Source organism: Seriola aureovittata, chromosome 1 (assembly GCF_021018895.1).
Source record: "Seriola aureovittata isolate HTS-2021-v1 ecotype China chromosome 1, ASM2101889v1, whole genome shotgun sequence".
NCBI classification, from domain to species: domain Eukaryota; kingdom Metazoa; phylum Chordata; class Actinopteri; order Carangiformes; family Carangidae; genus Seriola; species Seriola aureovittata.
In genome coordinates, this window is record NC_079364.1 from 13,004,060 (window position 1) to 13,026,635 (window position 22,576).

Consider the following 22,576-nt stretch of genomic DNA (forward strand, 5'->3'; position numbering starts at 1 on the left):
CCTCCTTCATCAACAACAGTTTCCTCTGTCCATGACGTTACTCACTGGGACAAAGGAAAACGTTATTAAAAGAAAACTTGAATATACTCCAACAGTGCTCATCAGCCTGAAATACACAAAATAACAAACACTTCGGAGTTGAGTCCTATACTATCAACTGGTAAAGCTAATGGCTTTTTTTTTTGTGAGACAAAGGTGTAGATTTAAGGCCGATTGTTTATAGCCTTGATGTTGGTGAGGGTCCACCTGTGACCACTCCTCATCTTTTCAAAAGTCATTAGCTTGACCTATTTTGTCATGTTTTTTTTGTTTGTTTGTTTGTTTTGATTCTTGTTACCTTACCAAAGTTTTGCTGTGTTTGGGACCAGTGTTCCAGCTGTTCTGACAACAAACATCTGGTCTGCTTGTACCCCTCGAATCAGGCCTGGAATACCAACTGTGAAAGATGGAGGCTCCAGACTTCCAAAGCTCCCTCAAAAGCCCCAGGTTCACTGTGTGCTAATCGTTTGTTGGTCTGGTAACATACAACAACCAAAGCACAATATCATTTGGCTTTATAAAGACTAAAAGATGGGTCTTGCTTTTAAGAGGAACACTGTTGAAATCTAATTTAAAGACCTCCACGAAAAGGTGGTCTCACACCACAGCTGTTCTTTATACTACAAGTGTTGCCGGAGTTTTGACATTGACCTCCATGCAGCTTGAAGTAGCTGAAATTGAGTCCAAAATCCGTGCTCTGATACAACAGGGGTCCAGCGGGTGAAGTTTGCTTTGGGATCCTATAGGAAATAAATCTGGCCATGTCTCTAATTTGTTTTATATCGCGTTCAAAACTCAGTTAATTGTTAGATCTCTTCTAAAGTTGACATGTACCATTAATCAGTGTTCAGAGTAATAGTTTGCTTGTGTAGCCATTTTGTATTTCTGACTCACTGTGTTGTAATCGCTGCCTGAATTTCTGGTGCTTCTAACGCTGTCAAATTACTGTGTGTTATGTGATAATAAAAAGTCTAAAAAATCATGATATTATGCCAAGCACGAGAGAAACACATTAGCAAAGCTGATGTTTGATCCTAAACATTGTAGCCCTGTGTATCTGTAAAACGCTCACTGTAATGAATCACCATGACTGCATACGCGCAGCAAAGCAGAGGAGACAAAATAAGAGGGGGCGAAGAATTTTCTTACAGGCAGGGACTGGTACTAACCAGGCGCAGAGCTGCTGGCAGGCTCTACTTTGAGCTCTACTTTGTTCTAATGTAATAACACTGTCAGCAGACATTTTAACTCAATTAGGAAGGACATGATCTACATTCCTGCTTCCTCACAGAAATCTCTCTGTGTTTGTGACTTGACTGGTAGCCTGCTATTCTCTGCATGTTATGTAGTCAAATTACAATGAATGCAACACGTAGGTGACAATTTGTTCTTGTGCCTTTTTTTTATAAGTTTTTACTTATATTAATAATGTTTTATACAGAAATGGTTATCCACATATTTAAGATTTATAGACGCCACTGAAAGCACTGAAAGGTTATTTGGTGTGTGATTTGATTTGATTCTTTATTTTCTAATCTACTTCACTCCCGGACATTTTCTGAAACTCACAAGTTTTTAGTTTGACTTCCTGCATTCCAGGTAGCCACTGGTTTCAGCAATGCGATGGATTCAGCGATGGCAGTTACGTTGTTGAGATTTGAAGCTTAGTTGAAATAGACCACCAAACCAAACTGAGACGAAACCTGAAAGAAATTAAAAACTATTGTTGTTTCAAGGACGATGTGATATCAGAGAGTGTCAGCTGCCAGAAAGCAGTGCATTCTCAACAAGTTGTCAAAGATTCAAATCCAGAAGACGAGTAAGAAGCAAACAATGTTTGGCAGCTGAGTCTCTGCTCAGCTCTGCCATATAACTCCGTTGTTGTCCAAAAACTATGAATACGGGCAGTGTCATATATTTAGAGTTGATCCCACATACACCATCTGCTGCCATAAACACTTACTAGAGAAGCAAATGTGTATTAATCTGCAGCAGAAAATAATCCTTAACAAACTCACTATTTACTTCTATTTGAGGAACATTTGCTGAAAGCTACAGTGGCCAGACATTTTAGTAAATTACTGAACCTTATTTAAAGAATGAAAGTTGTTACAATATGTGAAATTACTGATCCCCATTAAACACATGGATCATTTTTCTTTAAGGCTCACGAAATGTACAACAGTTTGTCTCTGGTGAAACCTAATCAAGTTACAGTGCTCTCTATTTATGGGACTTTTTTGTCCAAGTTGTTATTGTGTTTTGTTTTGGTCTGAGGATGTGTCAATGTACTTCTTTGTCTTCCTTTGCAGTGGAACCTGGTTTGCAGTGACTACTGGAAAATCCCTTTGCAGCATATCTGCTTCATGACAGGGTGGATTCTGGGATACATCTTCCTTGGTACATTGTGCGACTGGTGGGTAAAAATCGAATCCAATATGGAACCCTAAGGTGTTCTACATTGAATGAATAAAACTAAAAACATTTAAACATGACTAAATTGTGTAGTTTATATAAATGAACCAAGCGTGAAATAATCAAAGAACTTACTAAACCTGAACTTACGTCATTTCATTTTCATAATATGATAGCTGTAGCTAAAAGGTGCTGTCTGGTTGCAGTTTTTGTACTTGCTATCTTAACAGACAAGGGTCATGTTATTAGTTGAAAGGTGAGAGGGTGTTGACAACACCACTGTCATTGAAAGTGACATTATGAAACAAAAAGTGACATTGGGGAAAAATTGACTTTTGAAAGTGCAAAATTACTAATATAAAACATAAATCAACTCCCATGAAATTATGTTATTATTAAAATAAGAATAATGAAATAACATTTTAAAAGAATGAGTTGAGTTTTAGTAATATTTTAAAATATTCCACAAATTATTGTTTTGTTTATATGTTTTCCACAATTTATTTATATGACTTTTATTTTATAGTTACTTATATTGAAGACTCTGGTCCTCCGTAATTTCGCTTGTGAATGTTTTGTGATGGTGTATGTGTGTTTGCAGGTTGGGTCGTCGACGAGGTTTCCTCTTCTCCATTAGTCTGTCCAGTCTGTTGGGGGTTGCCGTGTGTTTGTCCAGCAGCGCTGTGGTGTTTCTTCTGCTGCGTCTCTCTCAAGGCGCCATGCTCGCTGGGGTGTTTGTGTCCTCGTACATCATCAGTGAGTATCCTGCACACACACGGTTAAGCTTCCTGCAGGCTCATTCAGCCAAAGACTTCTCTGGAAAAAGAGCAACCTCAGCTTGTTCACACTCAGCGACTCACTTCTTTGTTTACTTTAGAGAGCACTGCTGGATTCCTGCACTTCACTCTGAGTCATTCGCTGCCACCGTGTTTATGCAAATGCAATGGTTTTGTTAGAGCCCATTTTTCTTATTTTGAAATACCATTTGTTACAGCGATTTTAATTTTGACAAATTATAGAAAAGTAAATGATACTGAGTAGCAAAACAAACACAAATGTGATAAATAATAAGAATGATGAGAACAGGTGATAAAGAGAAGGTTAGACACATAAACACTACTGTATATCCAGCTGTCCACAATACAAGACGTGGTGCTGTTGACGTCAAAGTTTCATTAGCGGAAAAATCCTGTAATTCACACGTCTTGGTCTCGTTGTATAAGAGTACTGTCAGTGATTATAATTTCATTTAAATAATGAGATTTATCATTTCATGGTTTTGCTGCAACCATTGTGTGTGAAGCTGAACAGATGATATGCACAGCTTTGTTTTTAAGGTCATAAAAAAAGAGAGATGTATGTATGTGTGTATTACATACTGTATGTTTTCTGTTGCAGAATCTAATGTTATGTAAATGTTACATAATGTTAATGTTATAAATTGCGTACATGTAGGTTCCCGAGTTTGTGCTCACTCAGACAACAACTGTACATTTTTTAGTGCTTTACTCAGAGAAAACAAACAAACCAAAAAAATAATGTTCAGATTTCTTTCTACCTGGCTTCTTGGTGAGCTCCTGTATCTTATCAGTCAAAGATAAGAAAAATCCCACTGTGCCCTTACACAAATTACACAAATTACAAATCCTGCCTATCTTTGTACCACCATCTTATCTTTACTCTAGGAAACACAAACAACTGAAGTCAGACACTTTTTATTTCTGATATCAGAAAGTCAAGAACAAGAGCTGAAGTCAGGTTTAATGTATATGCTGTACGATTTACTCGTGACAAATGGTTTTGCCGCCTGTGGTTTCCATGTGATAGGAGCTGACTGTAACAGTATCTCTGGTATATCACCAGTGAGATTCATGATTTCCTCTTACCTTTTGAAAAGATTAATGCAGTTTAGCTACAAGACACAAACTTTATATTAAATTTAACTGGACTTTTTTCCACGAAAGCTGCCTTGTCAGTGTAAAGGTTATTGAGCACACTTTTTATCATTATAAATTAAATGGTATGTTATGTAAAGAGAGGCTGCAGATACACATAATCACATAATGTTGGGTAGGTCACCACATCCCATCTCTTGTTCATGTGATGTTTCATTTTATCTTATGACCTTATGACAAAGCTGAGCGTATTATCTGTTCAGCTTCCATCATTCTGATTCAGATAGCGTACAAGATTGATTTAATTACTTTCATAAGATCATATCCACAAGTCAGACAAAGGCCGGTTTATTACATTAAAGTAGTACAGAACAGTGTGGTGGTTGCACAGATTTTATTGTTGGGTGTAAAGCTCATAACTTAAAAACTTAGTGATTTTACTTAATTCAACATAACTGTCCTTGTATTAATCAATTCTACAACATTTTCAGGCATCTTGGACAAACTTGAAAATGTGTGTCTGTCCTGCTAAAGACAAGATGTTTTCTTAATCAAAGAAAAAAAGAGATTTGGCAGATCCATTTTATAAAAGCAGTATGAATAATGGACAGTATAAGCCAGTTTAAAAATGGCTCAACAACAACTACTGCAGCATAAAGCCTGCAGGTATCATTTCAGCTAAATTACTTGTAACCTCTACACGACCTTTGGACCAGTGACCACATCTCTGATTTGTTCAGTGATTGTCAAAATGGCAGTCGAGCCTGATTGTCCGGCTCTGTAACCACCTCCTCCCAGGGGAGAAATATTTTTATTTGCATCCAACTTGGAGGAAATACCGGAGGCTCAAACACTGCAACCTTGAGTCAAGGATGTTAACGCTAAGAAAATGAAAGCAAATACTTTTTTGTGATTAGACTGAAATGTTAGACACTAACATTAAAGTTGCATGACTGTCCAGTAAACACTGGTGAGGTAGTTTTTTAGTCTAAAATAATCACAGTCAGCGGTTTTGCTCCCTGGTCACATTGCAGCAGAATTAGGCACATTTTCACAACCACAGATGTTTCTGAACTAATGTGCCACAATGCACAAGGAAAATGGAGGAGCTGAACACAGTTACAATGAACAAAAAGTTACAATGAACAATTAAAACAAATTGTGGATGTTGTGAATACCTTAGAAAGCAAAAATACCTATTAAATTATTAACATTTTGATCTCTATTTGTTTCGTGTAAAGTTGTTAAGATTTCAGTCCTGGTTGATGTGACATCCGTGGTCATGGTAACAGCGAGTGCAACAAACACTGAGCAGCCAAACAAACTCATGTTGTTTTAATAAAGACGTCAGTCAATAATAAATGCAAACACGATCTGATTTCATGGTGCACACACCACGAGTAGTTTTCCAAAATAAAATACAAGTAGCGCTGCAGGAATCGCTGCATTGCATCCTGTCAATCCTTCGCGCATTTGAAGGCAATACAGAAGTAACTACAGAATGTAAATGCATCGAATGGCTATTACTAAAAAATAACTTAAATTGGAATCGACAATTTAAAGCTGAAATCTGATTGACATGTATGTGTTCTATATTTTCTCGTTAGTGTAAAACTCTTATGTGTGTTAATAAGCAATATATACTGTACACAGATAGTATGTAGATTGGAATTGGGACACACTGTAGTGCTGCAGGTCTTTCAGTCATAAGTCATGCAAATTGAATGACCATTGCTGTAGGCTACATGCTTTAAATGCCCTCGTAAAATGAAAGATACCAACTTAGATTACTGCTTTGCGCAGGTGTGTGTATGACTGTGTACAGCACAGTTGCTTTGGGAATTTCAGCTGATGACTGACTGAAGTGTGTTATACTGAGCTCTGACTGACAGCAGGCAGCTGGCTGGGGTTTTTTTTTTACTTCTACCTCTCAGCTGTTCTCTTTTAGGGGCTCTCTGGTGTACCCACCTCTCTGTGACAAATATTAAGCTCCCTGTCTTCAGCGTTACGCTGTGTATAATGAGATGACTCTGGCTGGTAGGCATACATAGTGTCTCAAATACAGTGTGTTTTCCTTCTGGAACTGTCTAAAACAAGGATGAAGCAGCATGGGAATGTAATTACGTGAGCATTTGTAGAAATAGTATACATTCCTGCCTGGGAGGAGGCGATACTAGGTACTAGAGTGTTAAAGTGGCCCCATCCGAAATACACACACACACACACACATACACTTCTTTTTGTTTTTGGCATACAAACATACTCCCACATTCCTGCGTGGTCAGGGTTAGATTAAGTCCAGATTTTTGGAGGGTGGGGGGCCGGGTTTAGGATAGGCAGACATTGAGCTGAGCGGGACAAGGGCCTGTAAGAAATGTTTCTCAGTGATGTCCTGCCAGTGCTGGTTCTCCACAGAGAGGAGAAAACAATAGTATAGGACAGAACTGAAGGCAAGGAAGTGAGCAGGAAGTGAGCTCCTCATTTTCTTTCCCAGAGGAGATGGAAACAGGGTCAGAGCTGTGGGGGAAGGAAGTTAAAGTTCAGCAAAAAACTCACACAGCTGGACACACTCTCGCACGAATTTACGTCAATACCTGAGGTTCAGAGTACTTTATCACATCCTAGCAGTGTTATCTAGCTTGTTGAACATTGCATTTGTGTTTTTTCCAGACAGAAATCAGCAGATAGATCTAAATGCTACGTTATAGGACACTTGATTACCCTGTTCTGTGTTTCTGCAAGAGGGTCCAACTGTGGACCTGAGCTGATGGGAAAATGTAGCTCCTTTTTGTTCAATTAGAAGACAACAGTATCTTTTGTAAAAAAAAAAAAAAAAAAGTACTATAAGTGAAGTAAAAATCCAAGAACGCCACACAAACAGCGAAATGTTCAGGTCTTACTGGGCAGATTTATCTTCAGTCTAGTATAAAGACATCTGTAACTAACATTCAGATTTTAACATTAGTGACTAGGATCCAACTTAATACTAACATTAAACTATGTCTAAGCTAATGCACTGTTACCCGGTTGTACATGGTGATATTTTTGTCTTTTTTTTTAAGGTTTCATCCTGAGCCAGAAAGACTTAGAAATAAAAAATATATTTTTTAACTATATTTTATGTGTACATTATTTAAGCAGTATGAGTTTAGGTTCACATAATTCAATTCAATTTAACACTGACCGCACAAGAAAGGTTTGTGTTTTCAATTTTGCACACAAGAAGTTGAACAGTCGAAAAACATTTCGTTAACACTACTTAACGTCTAACAGAAATTACGGGCCCCCAGACATGAGGTCCGCATTTGGAACCTCTTGGTTTTGTGTTAATATAAAACAAAGCAGTTGATGCATGGGTAGGATTTTATATGCCTCTGCACTGGCAGCAGCTGTGGCCTTGTGCAGATGGGTGGGATATAAACCCTAAACTTGAATGTATGAAATAAATGCAGATGCCTTCGTCAGTGATTCTAACCACACACATAACTGTGCTGACATGAAGTTTGAATCATTCAGTAAAAACGCATGCAACAACAAGCAGTATCTTTATGTGTGCAGGGTTCATGTCCTGACAGGAAATGGATTTGTTTTGGACAAATGTATTAGTTTGGCTTCAACTGTGTTTTGATGATATCTGTCTTCCCTCACTCTCTTTTCCCATCATTAAATCAGGGTTGGAGCTGTGTGACCCTCCCCATCGTCTCATGGTCGCCATGGTCAGCGGCTTCTTTGCCGTGTTCGCAGAGCTGCTGTTGCCGGGCATCGCTGTGCTGTGCCGCGATTGGCCCGTTCTCCAGGCTGTGGCCACTTTGCCTCTGCTCCTGCTGCTTTCCTATTGGTGGTGAGTCAGGTAGCAATATCTGGGATGCGTAGGTGGACACACCATGTGTGTGATACTGTTGTGTTTGATATGTCTGCAGTTTGTCTGCTCCTGTTTCAAACTCAAAGCTTCTAACAGTCACACGTGAATTCACATATAGGCACAAGTTTAAATAGACAAAATCCTCTTACGAAAATTCTTGTGAACACCACTCAGTCAGTTTAGTTATGTATTCAGGAAGTCTCATTGAGCCTATGGCTGCTTTTACAAGAGACACCTGAGAAAAATATTACAAATATACAACTCTATAACAAGACAGTTCAGTCACACAAAGGAGTTATCACAGGCACAGCTAATTAAAGCATGAACAAGTATTATACATCAGCAAGTAGTCCACAGAGGAGTGTCTCTAACTTCAGTTTGTTTTTCAATCCAGTAATAAAGTGTGTTCCCCAGTCTTGAATTTGTAACTTGAAGCATAAACATATCCTGCACTTTCAACTGAAGATGTTAAATATCTTTAGTTGAGTTTATAAGGCAATGCCAAGAAATTGTCCCAGCGCCGACAGCTATTTTTAAATGTAGTTATATGTATTTGTGCATGCGATTTTCACCCTCTGTGTCGATGTTACAGAGAATGTTTGAGCTCTGTATCTCTGTGAGATATGATAACGGGAGTTGTTTTCCTCAGCTGTGCGTCAGTGTTTCCTGAGTCTCCTCGCTGGCTGCTCGCCACAGCTCAAATCCCTCAGGTGAAGAGGAGCCTCCAAGAATTCTCCACCAGGAATGGTGTTTGTCTGCGAGATGAAATCTACCCTGGTGAAACCCTGCTCTCAGGTACTCACTCTCACATACTTTTGTATGCTCATACGCAGACACAAATGTACACTGCAGTCAACAAATTTTCAAGAAGTAAAAAGCAGCTGCCCAGTCCTGCATGAACCCCTTTATTTTATTGAACCTTCAAAATATTAGGGAAACAAGTAAGAAAACCAGTATTATCTAGATATAACATTATCTAGAACTTCATGGATGTTTGTCATGAGTTACTACAAAGGAAAAATGTTAGACCTTTTTATAGACACAAAAGACACAAGGCTTTTTCTCCTACTGTACATTGACATAAAACTCAAAAGCAAGATAGGATCTGTTATATTTTGGAGTTAACTGATCTGAAACATTTTTTTTGATAGATAGATAGATAGATGGATAGATAGATAATTATTTTAGACTTACTGTACTATGACGTGTTTATACCTTACTTAACTAAGACCTTTTTATGCCTTACTATGCTATGAGGTTTTTATATATACTGTCACGTTTTCATGCATTAATGTACTATGACGTTTTCGTAACATTTTATGGATTACTATACTATGATATTAGTGATTTTTTTTTTTTTTTTTTTTTTTTTTTTTTTAAAACACCTTACTAAACAATGGCATTTTTTCTGACTTAGTATAACACTTATGTTTGTTTTGACTTGCTTTACTATGATGTTTTTATGCCTTACTATACTATGACGTATTTTGGCATTTTTATACCTTACTATACTATGGTGTTTTTTGACCTTTTTCTTCCTGGCTATACTACGGCCTTTTTATGCCTTACTATGCTATGACTTTTTTATGAGATTTTATGCCTTACTATCCTATGACGTTTTTATTCATTAATATACTATGACGTTTTTAGACATTTTTATGCCTTAATATACTAATGCATTTTTGGCATTTTTATATCTTACTATACCATGACGTTTTATGACGTTTTTATGCCTTACTATACTATGACGTTTAATAACATTTTATGCATTATTATGCTATAACATTTTGTGCCTTTATATATTGAGAAGTTTTTATGATGTTTTATGCCTTACAATACTATGACGTTTTTAGACATTTTTATACCTTACTATACTATGACGTTTTTTGACGTTTTTATGCCTTACTATACTATGACATTTTATGCCTTATTATATTATGATGTTTTGTGCCTTACTATACCATGTCTTACTATATATTTTTACAACTTACTATACTATGACATTTTATGCCTTACTATATTATGACGTTTTTAGACGTTTTAATGCCTAACTATACTATGACTTTTTTGGCATTTGAAACCTTACTATACTATGACATTTTAATGCATTACTATATTATGACGTTTTATGCCTTACAATACTATGACGTTTTTAGACATTTTTATGCCTTAATATACTAATGCGTTTTTGGCATTTTTATACCTTACTATACCATGACGTTTTATGACGTTTTTATGCCTTACTATACTATGACGTTTAATAACATTTTATGCATTATTATGCTATAACATTTTGTGCCTTTATATATTGAGAAGTTTTTATGATGTTTTATGCTATACTATACTATGACGTTTTTAGACATTTTTATACCTTACTATACTATGACGTTTTTTGACGTTTTTATGCCTTACTATACTATGACATTTTTATGCCTTATTATATTATGATGTTTTGTGCCTTACTATACCATGTCTTACTATATATTTTTACAACTTACTATACTATGACATTTTATGCCTTACTATATTATGACGTTTTTAGACGTTTTAATGCCTAACTATACTATGACTTTTTTGGCATTTGAAACCTTACTATACTATGACATTTTAATGCATTACTATATTATGACGTTTTATGCCTTACAATACTATGACGTTTTTAGACATTTTTATGCCTTACAATACTATGACGTTTTTAGACATTTTTATGCCTTACTATACTAATGCGTTTTTTTTTTTTTTTTTTTTTTTTTTGCATTTTTATGCCTTGCTATACTGTGACTTTTTTTGACGTTTTTATGCCTTAATATACTAATGCATTTTTGGCATTTTTATGCCTTACTATACTATGACGTTTTTATGTCATTTTTATGCCTTACTATACTATGACTTTTTTTGGCATTTTAAACCTTACTATACTATGTCATTTTAATGCATAGTAATACATTAAAATGCCTTACTATACTACGACATTTTTATGCCGTTTTTATACCTTACTGTCCTATGACGTTTTTAAACATTTTAATGCCTTACTATACTATGACATTTTTATGCCTTTCCTGTACTATGACGTTTTTATGACATATTTATGCCTTACTATACTATGACATTTGTAAGCCTTATCATACCATGATGTTTCATGCCTTACTATACTGCTATGTTTGTATGCCTTTTTTGGCATTTTTATGCCTTGCTATACTATGACATTTTTATGCCTTGCTATACTATGACATTTTTAGGACAATTTTTTTCCTTACTGTACTATGACTATCTTTTGGCAATTTAATGCCTTACTATACTATGACGTTTTTATGCCGTTTTTATGCCTTACTATATTATGACATTTTTTGACATTTTAATGCCTTACTATACTAATACGTTTTTAGCATTTTTATGCCTTACTATACTATGACTTTTTTTGGGCATTTTTATAACTTACTATCCTATGACGTTTTTATTCATTAATATACTATGACGTTTTTAGACATTTTTATGCCTTAATATACTAATGCGTTTTTGGCATTTTTATACCTTACTATACCATGACGTTTTTATGACGTTTTTATGCCTTACTATACTATGACGTTTAATAACATTTTATGCATTATTATGCTATAACATTTTGTGCCTTTATATATTGAGAAGTTTTTATGATGTTTTATGCTTACTATACTATGACGTTTTTAGACATTTTTATACCTTACTATACTATGATGTTTTTTGACGTTTTTATGCCTTACTATACTATGACATTTTTATGCCTTATTATATTATGATGTTTTGTGCCTTACTATACCATGTCTTACTATATATTTTTACAACTTACTATACTATGACATTTTTATGCCTTACTATATTATGACGTTTTTAGACGTTTTAATGCCTAACTATACTATGACTTTTTTGGCATTTGAAACCTTACTATACTATGACATTTTAATGCATTACTATATTATGACGTTTTATGCCTTACAATACTATGACGTTTTTAGACATTTTTATGCCTTACTATACTGTGACTTTTTTTGACGTTTTTATGCCTTAATATACTAATGCATTTTTGGCATTTTTATGCCTTACTATACTATGACGTTTTTATGTCATTTTTATGCCTTACTATACTATGACTTTTTTGGCATTTTAAACCTTACTATACTATGTCATTTTAATGCATAGTAATACATTAAAATGCCTTACTATACTACGACATTTTTATGCCGTTTTTATACCTTACTGTCCTATGACGTTTTTAAACATTTTAATGCCTTACTATACTATGACATTTTTATGCCTTTCCTGTACTATGACGTTTTTATGACATATTTATGCCTTACTATACTATGACATTTGTAAGCCTTATCATACCATGATGTTTCATGCCTTACTATACTGCTATGTTTGTATGCCTTTTTTGGCATTTTTATGCCTTGCTATACTATGACATTTTTAGGACAATTTTTTTCCTTACTGTACTATGACTATCTTTTGGCAATTTAATGCCTTACTATACTATGACGTTTTTATGACGTTTTATGCCTTACTATATTATGACATTTTTTGACATTTTAATGCCTTACTATACTAATACGTTTTTAGCATTTTTATGCCTTACTATACTATGACTTTTTTTGGCATTTTTATAACTTACTATCCTATGACGTTTTTATTCATTAATATACTATGACGTTTTTAGACATTTTTATGCCTTAATATACTAATGCGTTTTTGGCATTTTTATACCTTACTATACCATGACGTTTTATGACGTTTTTATGCCTTACTATACTATGACGTTTAATAACATTTTATGCATTATTATGCTATAACATTTTGTGCCTTTATATATTGAGAAGTTTTTATGATGTTTTATGCTATACTATACTATGACGTTTTTAGACATTTTTATACCTTACTATACTATGATGTTTTTTGACGTTTTTATGCCTTACTATACTATGACATTTTATGCCTTATTATATTATGATGTTTTGTGCCTTACTATACCATGTCTTACTATATATTTTTACAACTTACTATACTATGACATTTTATGCCTTACTATATTATGACGTTTTTAGACGTTTTAATGCCTAACTATACTATGACTTTTTTGGCATTTGAAACCTTACTATACTATGACATTTTAATGCATTACTATATTATGACGTTTTATGCCTTACAATACTATGACGTTTTTAGACATTTTTATGCCTTACTATACTGTGACTTTTTTTGACGTTTTTATGCCGTTTTTATGCCTTAATATACTAATGCATTTTTGGCATTTTTATGCCTTACTATACTATGACGTTTTTATGTCATTTTTATGCCTTACTATACTATGACTTTTTTTGGCATTTTAAACCTTACTATACTATGTCATTTTAATGCATAGTAATACATTAAAATGCCTTACTATACTACGACATTTTTATGCCGTTTTTATACCTTACTGTCCTATGACGTTTTTAAACATTTTAATGCCTTACTATACTATGACATTTTATGCCTTTCCTGTACTATGACGTTTTTATGACATATTTATGCCTTACTATACTATGACATTTGTAAGCCTTATCATACCATGATGTTTCATGCCTTACTATACTACTATGTTTGTATGCCTTTTTTGGCATTTTTATGCCTTGCTATACTATGACATTTTTAGGACAATTTTTTTCCTTACTGTACTATGACTATGTTTTGGCAATTTAATGCCTTACTATACTATGACGTTTTTATGCCGTTTTTATGCCTTACTATATTATGACATTTTTTGACATTTTAATGCCTTACTATACTAATACGTTTTTAGCATTTTTATGCCTTACTATACTATGACTTTTTTTAGGCATTTTTATAACTTACTATCCTATGACGTTTTTATTCATTAATATACTATGAAGTTTTTAGACATTTTTATGCCTTACTATACTATGACGTTTTTTGACGTTTTTATGCCGTTTTTATACCTTACTATACCATGACGTTTTTATGCCTTACTATACTATGACGTTTAATAACATTTTATGCATTATTATGCTATAACATTTTGTGCCTTTATATATTGAGAAGTTTTTATGATGTTTTATGCTATACTATACTATGACGTTTTTAGACATTTTTATACCTTACTATACTATGACGTTTTTTGACGTTTTTATGCCTTACTATACTATGACATTTTATGCCTTATTATATTATGATGTTTTGTGCCTTACTATACCATGTCTTACTATATATTTTTACAACTTACTATACTATGACATTTTATGCCTTACTATATTATGACGTTTTTAGACGTTTTAATGCCTAACTATACTATGACTTTTTTGGCATTTGAAACCTTACTATACCATGACATTTTAATGCATTACTATATTATGACGTTTTATGCCTTACAATACTATGACGTTTTTAGACATTTTTATGCCTTACTATACTGTGACTTTTTTTGACGTTTTTATGCCTTAATATACTAATGCATTTTTGGCATTTTTATGCCTTACTATACTATGACGTTTTTATGTCATTTTTATGCCTTACTATACTATGATTTTTTTTGGCATTTTAAACCTTACTATACTATGTCATTTTAATGCATAGTAATACATTAAAATGCCTTACTATACTACGACATTTTTATGCCGTTTTTATACCTTACTGTCCTATGACGTTTTTAAACATTTTAATGCCTTACTATACTATGACATTTTATGCCTTTCCTGTACTATGACGTTTTTATGACATATTTATGCCTTACTATACTATGACATTTGTAAGCCTTATCATACCATGATGTTTCATGCCTTACTATACTACTATGTTTGTATGCCTTTTTTGGCATTTTTATGCCTTGCTATACTATGACATTTTTAGGACAATTTTTTTCCTTACTGTACTATGACTATGTTTTGGCAATTTAATGCCTTACTATACTATGACGTTTTTATGACGTTTTTATGCCGTTTTTATGCCTTACTATATTATGACATTTTTTGACATTTTAATGCCTTACTATACTAATACGTTTTTTGACGTTTTTATGCCTTACTATACTATGACATTTTATGCCTTATTATATTATGATGTTTTGTGCCTTACTATACCATGTCTTACTATATATTTTTACAACTTACTATACTATGACATTTTATGCCTTACTATACTATGACGTTTTTATGCCGTTTTTATGCCTTACTATATTATGACATTTTTTGACATTTTAATGCCTTACTATACTAATACGTTTTTAGCATTTTTATGCCTTACTATACTATGACTTTTTTTGGGCATTTTTATAACTTACTATCCTATGACGTTTTTATTCATTAATATACTATGACGTTTTTAGACGTTTTTAGACATTTTTATGCCTTAATATACTAATGCGTTTTTGGCATTTTTATACCTTACTATACCATGACGTTTTATGACGTTTTTATGCCTTACTATACTATGACGTTTAATAACATTTTATGCATTATTATGCTATAACATTTTGTGCCTTTATATATTGAGAAGTTTTTATGATGTTTTATGCTATACTATACTATGACGTTTTTAGACATTTTTATACCTTACTATACTATGACATTTTATGCCTTACTATATTATGACATTTTATGCCTTGCTATACTATGACGTTTTATGACATTTTATGCCTTACTATACTGTGGCATTTTTATGCCTTGCTATACTATGACGTTTTATGACATTTTATGCCTTACTATACTATGGCGTTTTTTGGCATTTTTATGCATTGCTATACTATGACATTTTAATGCATTACTATATTATAATGTTTTATGCCTTTCCATTCTATGACATCTTTTGACGTTTATATGCCTTACTATACTATGACTTTTTTTGAGCATTTTTATAACTTACTATACCATGACATTTTATGCCTTACTATACTATGACTTTTTTTGGCAATTTAATTTCTTACTATAATATACCTTTTTATGCCGTTTTTATGCAATTATTTTTGCCTTACTATACTGTGACTTTTTTAAATTTTTATGCCTTATTATACTATGACGTTTTATGCCTTACTATACTATGAAATTTTTATGAATTTATTTTGCCTAACAATACTTTGATGGTTTTATGCAGTTTTCATGCCTTACTATACTATGTTTTTTGACATTTTTATGCCTTACTATACTATGACATTTTATGCCTTGCTATACTGTGACGTTTTTATGACAATTTGCCTTGCTATACTAATACTTTTTTTTTTTTTGTTGCATTTTTATGCCTTACTATATTATGACGTTTTATGACATTTTATGCCTTACTATACTGTGACGTTTTTATGACAATCTATGCCTTATTATACTTTGACATTTTATGCCTTACTATATTATGACATTTTATGCCTTACTCTACTGTGGCATTTTTATGCCTTGCTATACTATGACGTTTTATGACATTTTATGCCTTACTATACTATGGCGTTTTTTGGTATTTTTATGCCTTGCTATACTATGACATTTTAATGCATTACTATATTATAATATTTTATGCCTTTCTATTCTATGACATCTTTTGACGTTCATATGCCTTACTATACTATGACTTTTTTTTGGCATTTTTATAACTTACTATACCATGACGTTTTATGATTTTTTATGCCTTACTATACTATGATGTTTTTTGGCGTTTTTATACCTTACTATACTATGACATTTTTATGAAAATGTTTTGCCTTACAATACTTTGATGGTTTTATGCAGTTTTTATGCCTTACTATACTATGTTTTCTGACCTATTTATGCCTTATTATACTATGACATTTTATACCCTACTATACTATGACTGGGGACCAGAACATATAGAAAGAAGCCAGACAGGGACACCAAATTAAGAACAAGTTTATTTCAAACATAGCCAAAAATGTAATGTACTCAACAGAAGTAAAGGAAACAAGAAGGGTGGAGATCCCTGCCAAAAAGAACATAAGAAGGGGAGGCCTCTGAGCCAGTCTCACCATGGTCCATTGCAACTGAAACTCAAAACTAACCTAAACAAAAACTGATAACTGAACTACCAGTGATTTCCAACCCTCCAACTAAGATATGTAACTATCACAACAAAAACCAGCAATTTGGAACATGCTGGAGAACGAGGATCAGGTTGGGAGGAGATTCCGCTCCCAAGCACTTGACAGGTAGGTGGCAACTGTGACAGCAGGGGCCCTCTCCGCTCAAAAGTCCCTCCTCTTATGTCAGCACGTAATTGACACCAGGTGTGCACAGGCCCTGGACTCCTATTGGAGAGACAGGTAAAGAGAGAGAGAGAGAGGGAGAGAAAAAAAACAAAAAGAAAACCCTGAGAATGTTGTCCAACAGCAATCTGGAGCCGCTTGTAATACTTACTATACTAAGACTTTACTATGGTGTTTTTTGCCTTACTATACTAGGAGGTTTTTTTGGCATTTTTATGCCATACTATACTATGACGTTTTTTTAAAAATGTTTTTACCTCTTACTATCCTATGGCATTTTTATGCCTCATTATGCTATGACTATTTAATAAAATTGAATACCTTACTATACTACGGCATTTTATGCCTGGCTATAGGATTACCTTTTTTGACGTTTTCACGCATTACTATACTATGACATTTTTATAACTTTTTTATGCCTCCTATACTATGACGTTTTTTTTTTTTTTTACATTTTTATGCCTTACTATACAATAACATCAAAATGTCTTACTATATTATGACATTTTTCGATGTTTTCATCCCTTACTATACTTAGATGTTTTTTGGCATTTTTATGCCTTGCTATACTATGGCGTTTTTAATGCCTGACTATGCTATGACTAATAAAATTGAATGCTTTACAATACTAACTTTTTTTATACCTTACTATACTATGATGTCTTTCTGACATTTTATGCCTTACCATTCTGTGGCTTTTTTTTACGTTTTCATGCCTTACTACACTATGACATTTTTTGGCATTTTTATGCCTTACTGTACTATGACGTTTTTATGACAATTTTTTGCCTTACTATACTAATGCGTTTTTTTTTTTTTTTTTTTTTGCATTTTTTTTTTGCATTTTTTTTTTTTGCATTTTTATGCCTTACTATACTGTGACTTTTTTTGACGTTTATATGCCTTACTATACTATGACTTTTTTTTTGGCATTTTTATAACTTACTATACTATGACGTTTTATGCCTTACTATACTATGATGTTTTTTGATGTTTTTTATGCCTTACTATACTATGACATTTTATGCCTTACTATATTATGACATTTTATGCCTTGCTATACTGTGACGTTTTATGACATTTTATGCCTTACTATACTATGGAGGTTTTGGCATTTTTATGCCTTGCTATACTATAACGTTTTTTTTATGTTTTTATCCCTTACTATACTATGACGTTTTTTTAAGTTGTTCTGCCTTACTATACTATTACTTTTTTTGGGCATTTTTATAACTTACTATACTATGATGTTTTTATGACAATTTGCCTTGCTATACTAATACTTTTTTTTTTTTTGTATTTTTATGCCTTACTTTACTGTGAGTTTTTTTTGGCATTTTATGCCTAACTATACTATGCCGTTTTATGACTTTTTATGGCTTGCTATACTATGACGTTTTATGACATTCTCTGCCTTACTATACTAATGCGTTTTTTTTTGGTTTTTTTTTTTGCATTTTCTATGCCTTACTATACTGTGACTTTTTTTGACGTTTATATGCCTTACTATACTATGACTTTTTTTTTGGCATTTTTATAACTTACTATACTATGACGTTTTATGCCTTACTATACTATGATGTTTTTTGATGTTTTTATGCCTTACTATACTATGACATTTTATGCCTTACTATATTATGACATTTTATGCCTTGCTATACTATGACGTTTTATGACATTTTATGCCTCACTATACTATGGCGATTTTGGCATTTTTATGCCTTGCTATACTATAACGTTTTTTTTAATGTTTTTATCCCTTACTATACTATGACGTTTTTTTAAGTTGTTCTGCCTTACTATACTATGACATTTTAATGCATTACTATATTATAATGTTTTATGCTTTACTATACTATGACGTTTTTTGATGTCTATATGCCTTACTATACTATGACTTATTTTGGTCATTTTTATAACTAACTATACCATGACGTTTTATGACATTTTATACCTTACTATACTATGACATTTTTATGAAAATGTTTTGCCTTACAATACTATGACGGTTTTATGCCTTATTTTGCCTTACTATACTATGATGTTTTTATGACAATTTGCTTTGCTATATTAATACTTTTTTTTTTTTTTTGCATTTTCTATGCCTTACTATACTGTGTCTTTTCTTGACGTTTTATGCCTTACTATACTATGATGTTTTTTGATGTTTTTATGCCTTACTATACTATGACATTTTATGCCTTACTATACTATGACGTTTTATGACATTTTATGCCTTACTATACTATGACGTTTTTTTTAAGTTGTTCTGCCTTACTATACTATGACATTTTAATGCATCACTATATTATAAGGTTTTGTGCCTTACTATACTATGACGTTTTATGACATTTTATGCCTTACTATACTATGACGTTTTTTGACGTTTTTATGCCTTACTATACTATGACGTTTTATGACATTTTATGCCTTACTATACTATGACGTTTTATGACATTTTATGCCTTACTATACTATGATTCTTTTATGCCATTTTATGCCTTACTTTGACTTTTATGCCGATTTTATGATTTCCTCTATACTATGAAGTTTTTTGATGTTTTTACACCTTACTGTATTTTGGCATTTTTATACCTTACCATACTATAACGTCAAATGCCTCACTATACTATGACATTTTATGCCTTACTATACAATGACCTTTTTTTTGACATTTTTATGCCTTACTATACTATGACATTTTAAAACATTTTATGCCTTACAATACTATGTTGTTTTTTGACGTTTTTATGCCTTACTATACTATGACATTTTTATGAAAATTTTTCCCTAACAATACTATTATGGTTTTATGCAGTTTTTATGCCTTACTATACTAATGCACTTTTTTTTTTTTTTGAATTTTTATGCCTTACTATACTGTGACTTTTTTTGACATTTATATGCCTTACTATAGTATGACTTTTTATGACATTTTTATGAAAATTTTTCCCTAACAATACTATTATGGTTTTATGCAGTTTTTATGCCTTACTATACTAGTGCACTTTGTTTTTTTTATGTTTTTATCCCTTACTATACTATGACGTTTTTTTAAGTTGTTCTGTCTTACTATATTATGACATTTTAATGCATTACTATATTATAATGTTTTATGCTTTACTATACTATGACGTTTTTTGACGTTTATATTCCTTACTATACTATGACTTTTTTTGGGCATTTTTATAACTTACTATACCATGACATTTTTTGACATTTTATGCCTTACGACTATGACATTATTATGAACATTTTTTGCCTTACAATACTATGATGGTTTTATGCAGTTTCTATGCCTTACTATACTATGATGTTTTTATGACAATTTGCCTTGCTATACTAATACTTTTTTTTTTTTTGCATTTTTATGCCTTACTATACTGTGACTTTTTTTGACGTTTATATGCCTTACTATACTATGACTTTTTTTTGGCATTTTTATAACATACTATACCATGACGTCTTATGACATTTTATGCCTAACTATACGATGACGTTTTTTTTAGGCATTTTGATAACTTACTATACCATGACGTTTTACACCTTAATATACTATGACATTTTATGCCTTACTATACTATGATTTTTTTTTTGGCATTTTTATAACTTACTATACTATGACGTTTTATGCCTTACTATATTATGACTTTTTTTTTTAAGGCATTTTTATAACTTACTATACCATGACGTTTTACACCTTAATATACTATGACATTTTATGCCTTACTATACTATGACGTTTTTTGATATTTATATTGCCTTACTATACTATGATTTTTTTTTTGGGCATTTTTATAACTTACTATATTATGACATTTTATGCCTTGCTATACTATGACGTTTTATGACATTTTATGCCTCACTATACTGTGGCATTTTTTGGGGGCATTTTTATTCCTTTGCTATACTATAACGTGTTATGAGATTTTATGCCTTACTATACTATGGCCTTTTTTTTTTTTGATGTTTTTATCCCTTACTATACTATGGCGTTTTTTTAAGTTGTTCTGCCTTACTATACTATGACATTTTAATGCATTACTATATTATAATGTTTTATGCTTTACTATACTATGACGTTTTTTGACGTTTATATTCCTTACTATACTATGACTTTTTTTGGGGCATTTTTATAACTTACTATACCATGACGTTTTTTTGACATTTTATGCCTTACTATACTATGACATTTTTATGAACATTTTTTGCCTTACAATACTATGATGGTTTTATGTAGTTTCTATGCCTTACTATACTATGATGTTTTTATGACAATTTGCCTTGCTATACCAATACTTTTTTTTTTTTGCATTTTTATGCCTTACTATACTGTGACTTTTTTTGACGTTTATATGCTTTACTATACTATGACTTTTTTTTTGCATTTTTATAACTTACTATACCATGACGTTTTATGACATTTTATGCCTTACTATACTATGACATTTTTATTAAAATTTTTTGCCTTACAATACTATGATGGTTTTATGCAGTTTTTATGCCCTACTGTACTAATGCGCTTTTTTTTTGCATTTTTATATCTTACTATACGATGACTCTTTTATGCCATTTTTATGCCTTACTATGACTTTTTTATGCCGATTTTATGATTTCCTCTATACTATGAAGTTTTTTGATGTTTTTACACCTTACTGTATTTTGGCATTTTTATACCTTACCATACTATGACATTTTAAAACATTTTATGCCTTACTATACTATGACTTTTTTATGCCTCCTATACAATGACGTTTTTTTTTTAATTTTTATGCCTTACTATACTATGACATTTTTATGAAAATTTTTTGCCTTACTATACTAATGCGCTTTTTTTTTGCATTTTTATGCCTCACTATACTGTGACGTTTTTCTGACATTTTATGCGTTACTATTCTATGATGTTTTTTGACGTTTTCATGCCTTACTATACTGACATTTTATGTCTCACTGTATTATCTTTTATGCCTTACTATTCTATGACGTTTTTATGCCTTACTATACTGTGACGTTTTTATGACATTTTATGCCTTATCATACTTTGATGTTTTATGCCTTACTATACTATGACGTTTTTATTACATTTTATGCCTTACTATTCTATGATGTTTTTTGACGTTTTCATGCCTTACC

The 22,576-nt window shown here is 32.3% G+C and overlaps 1 protein-coding gene across 1 annotated transcript in view; it reads left to right on the top strand.

Annotated features, from left to right (window-relative positions):
- The window catches only part of slc22a31 (solute carrier family 22 member 31), a 28,926-nt gene that overhangs the window by 1,424 nt on the left and 4,926 nt on the right, over positions 1-22,576 (top strand). The window contains exons 2-5 of the mRNA XM_056378667.1: positions 2,352-2,455; positions 3,056-3,210; positions 8,022-8,190; positions 8,861-9,006. Of these exons, the coding sequence (XP_056234642.1) occupies positions 2,352-2,455; positions 3,056-3,210; positions 8,022-8,190; positions 8,861-9,006 (574 nt within the window). The remainder of the gene's footprint in view (positions 1-2,351; positions 2,456-3,055; positions 3,211-8,021; positions 8,191-8,860; positions 9,007-22,576) is intronic.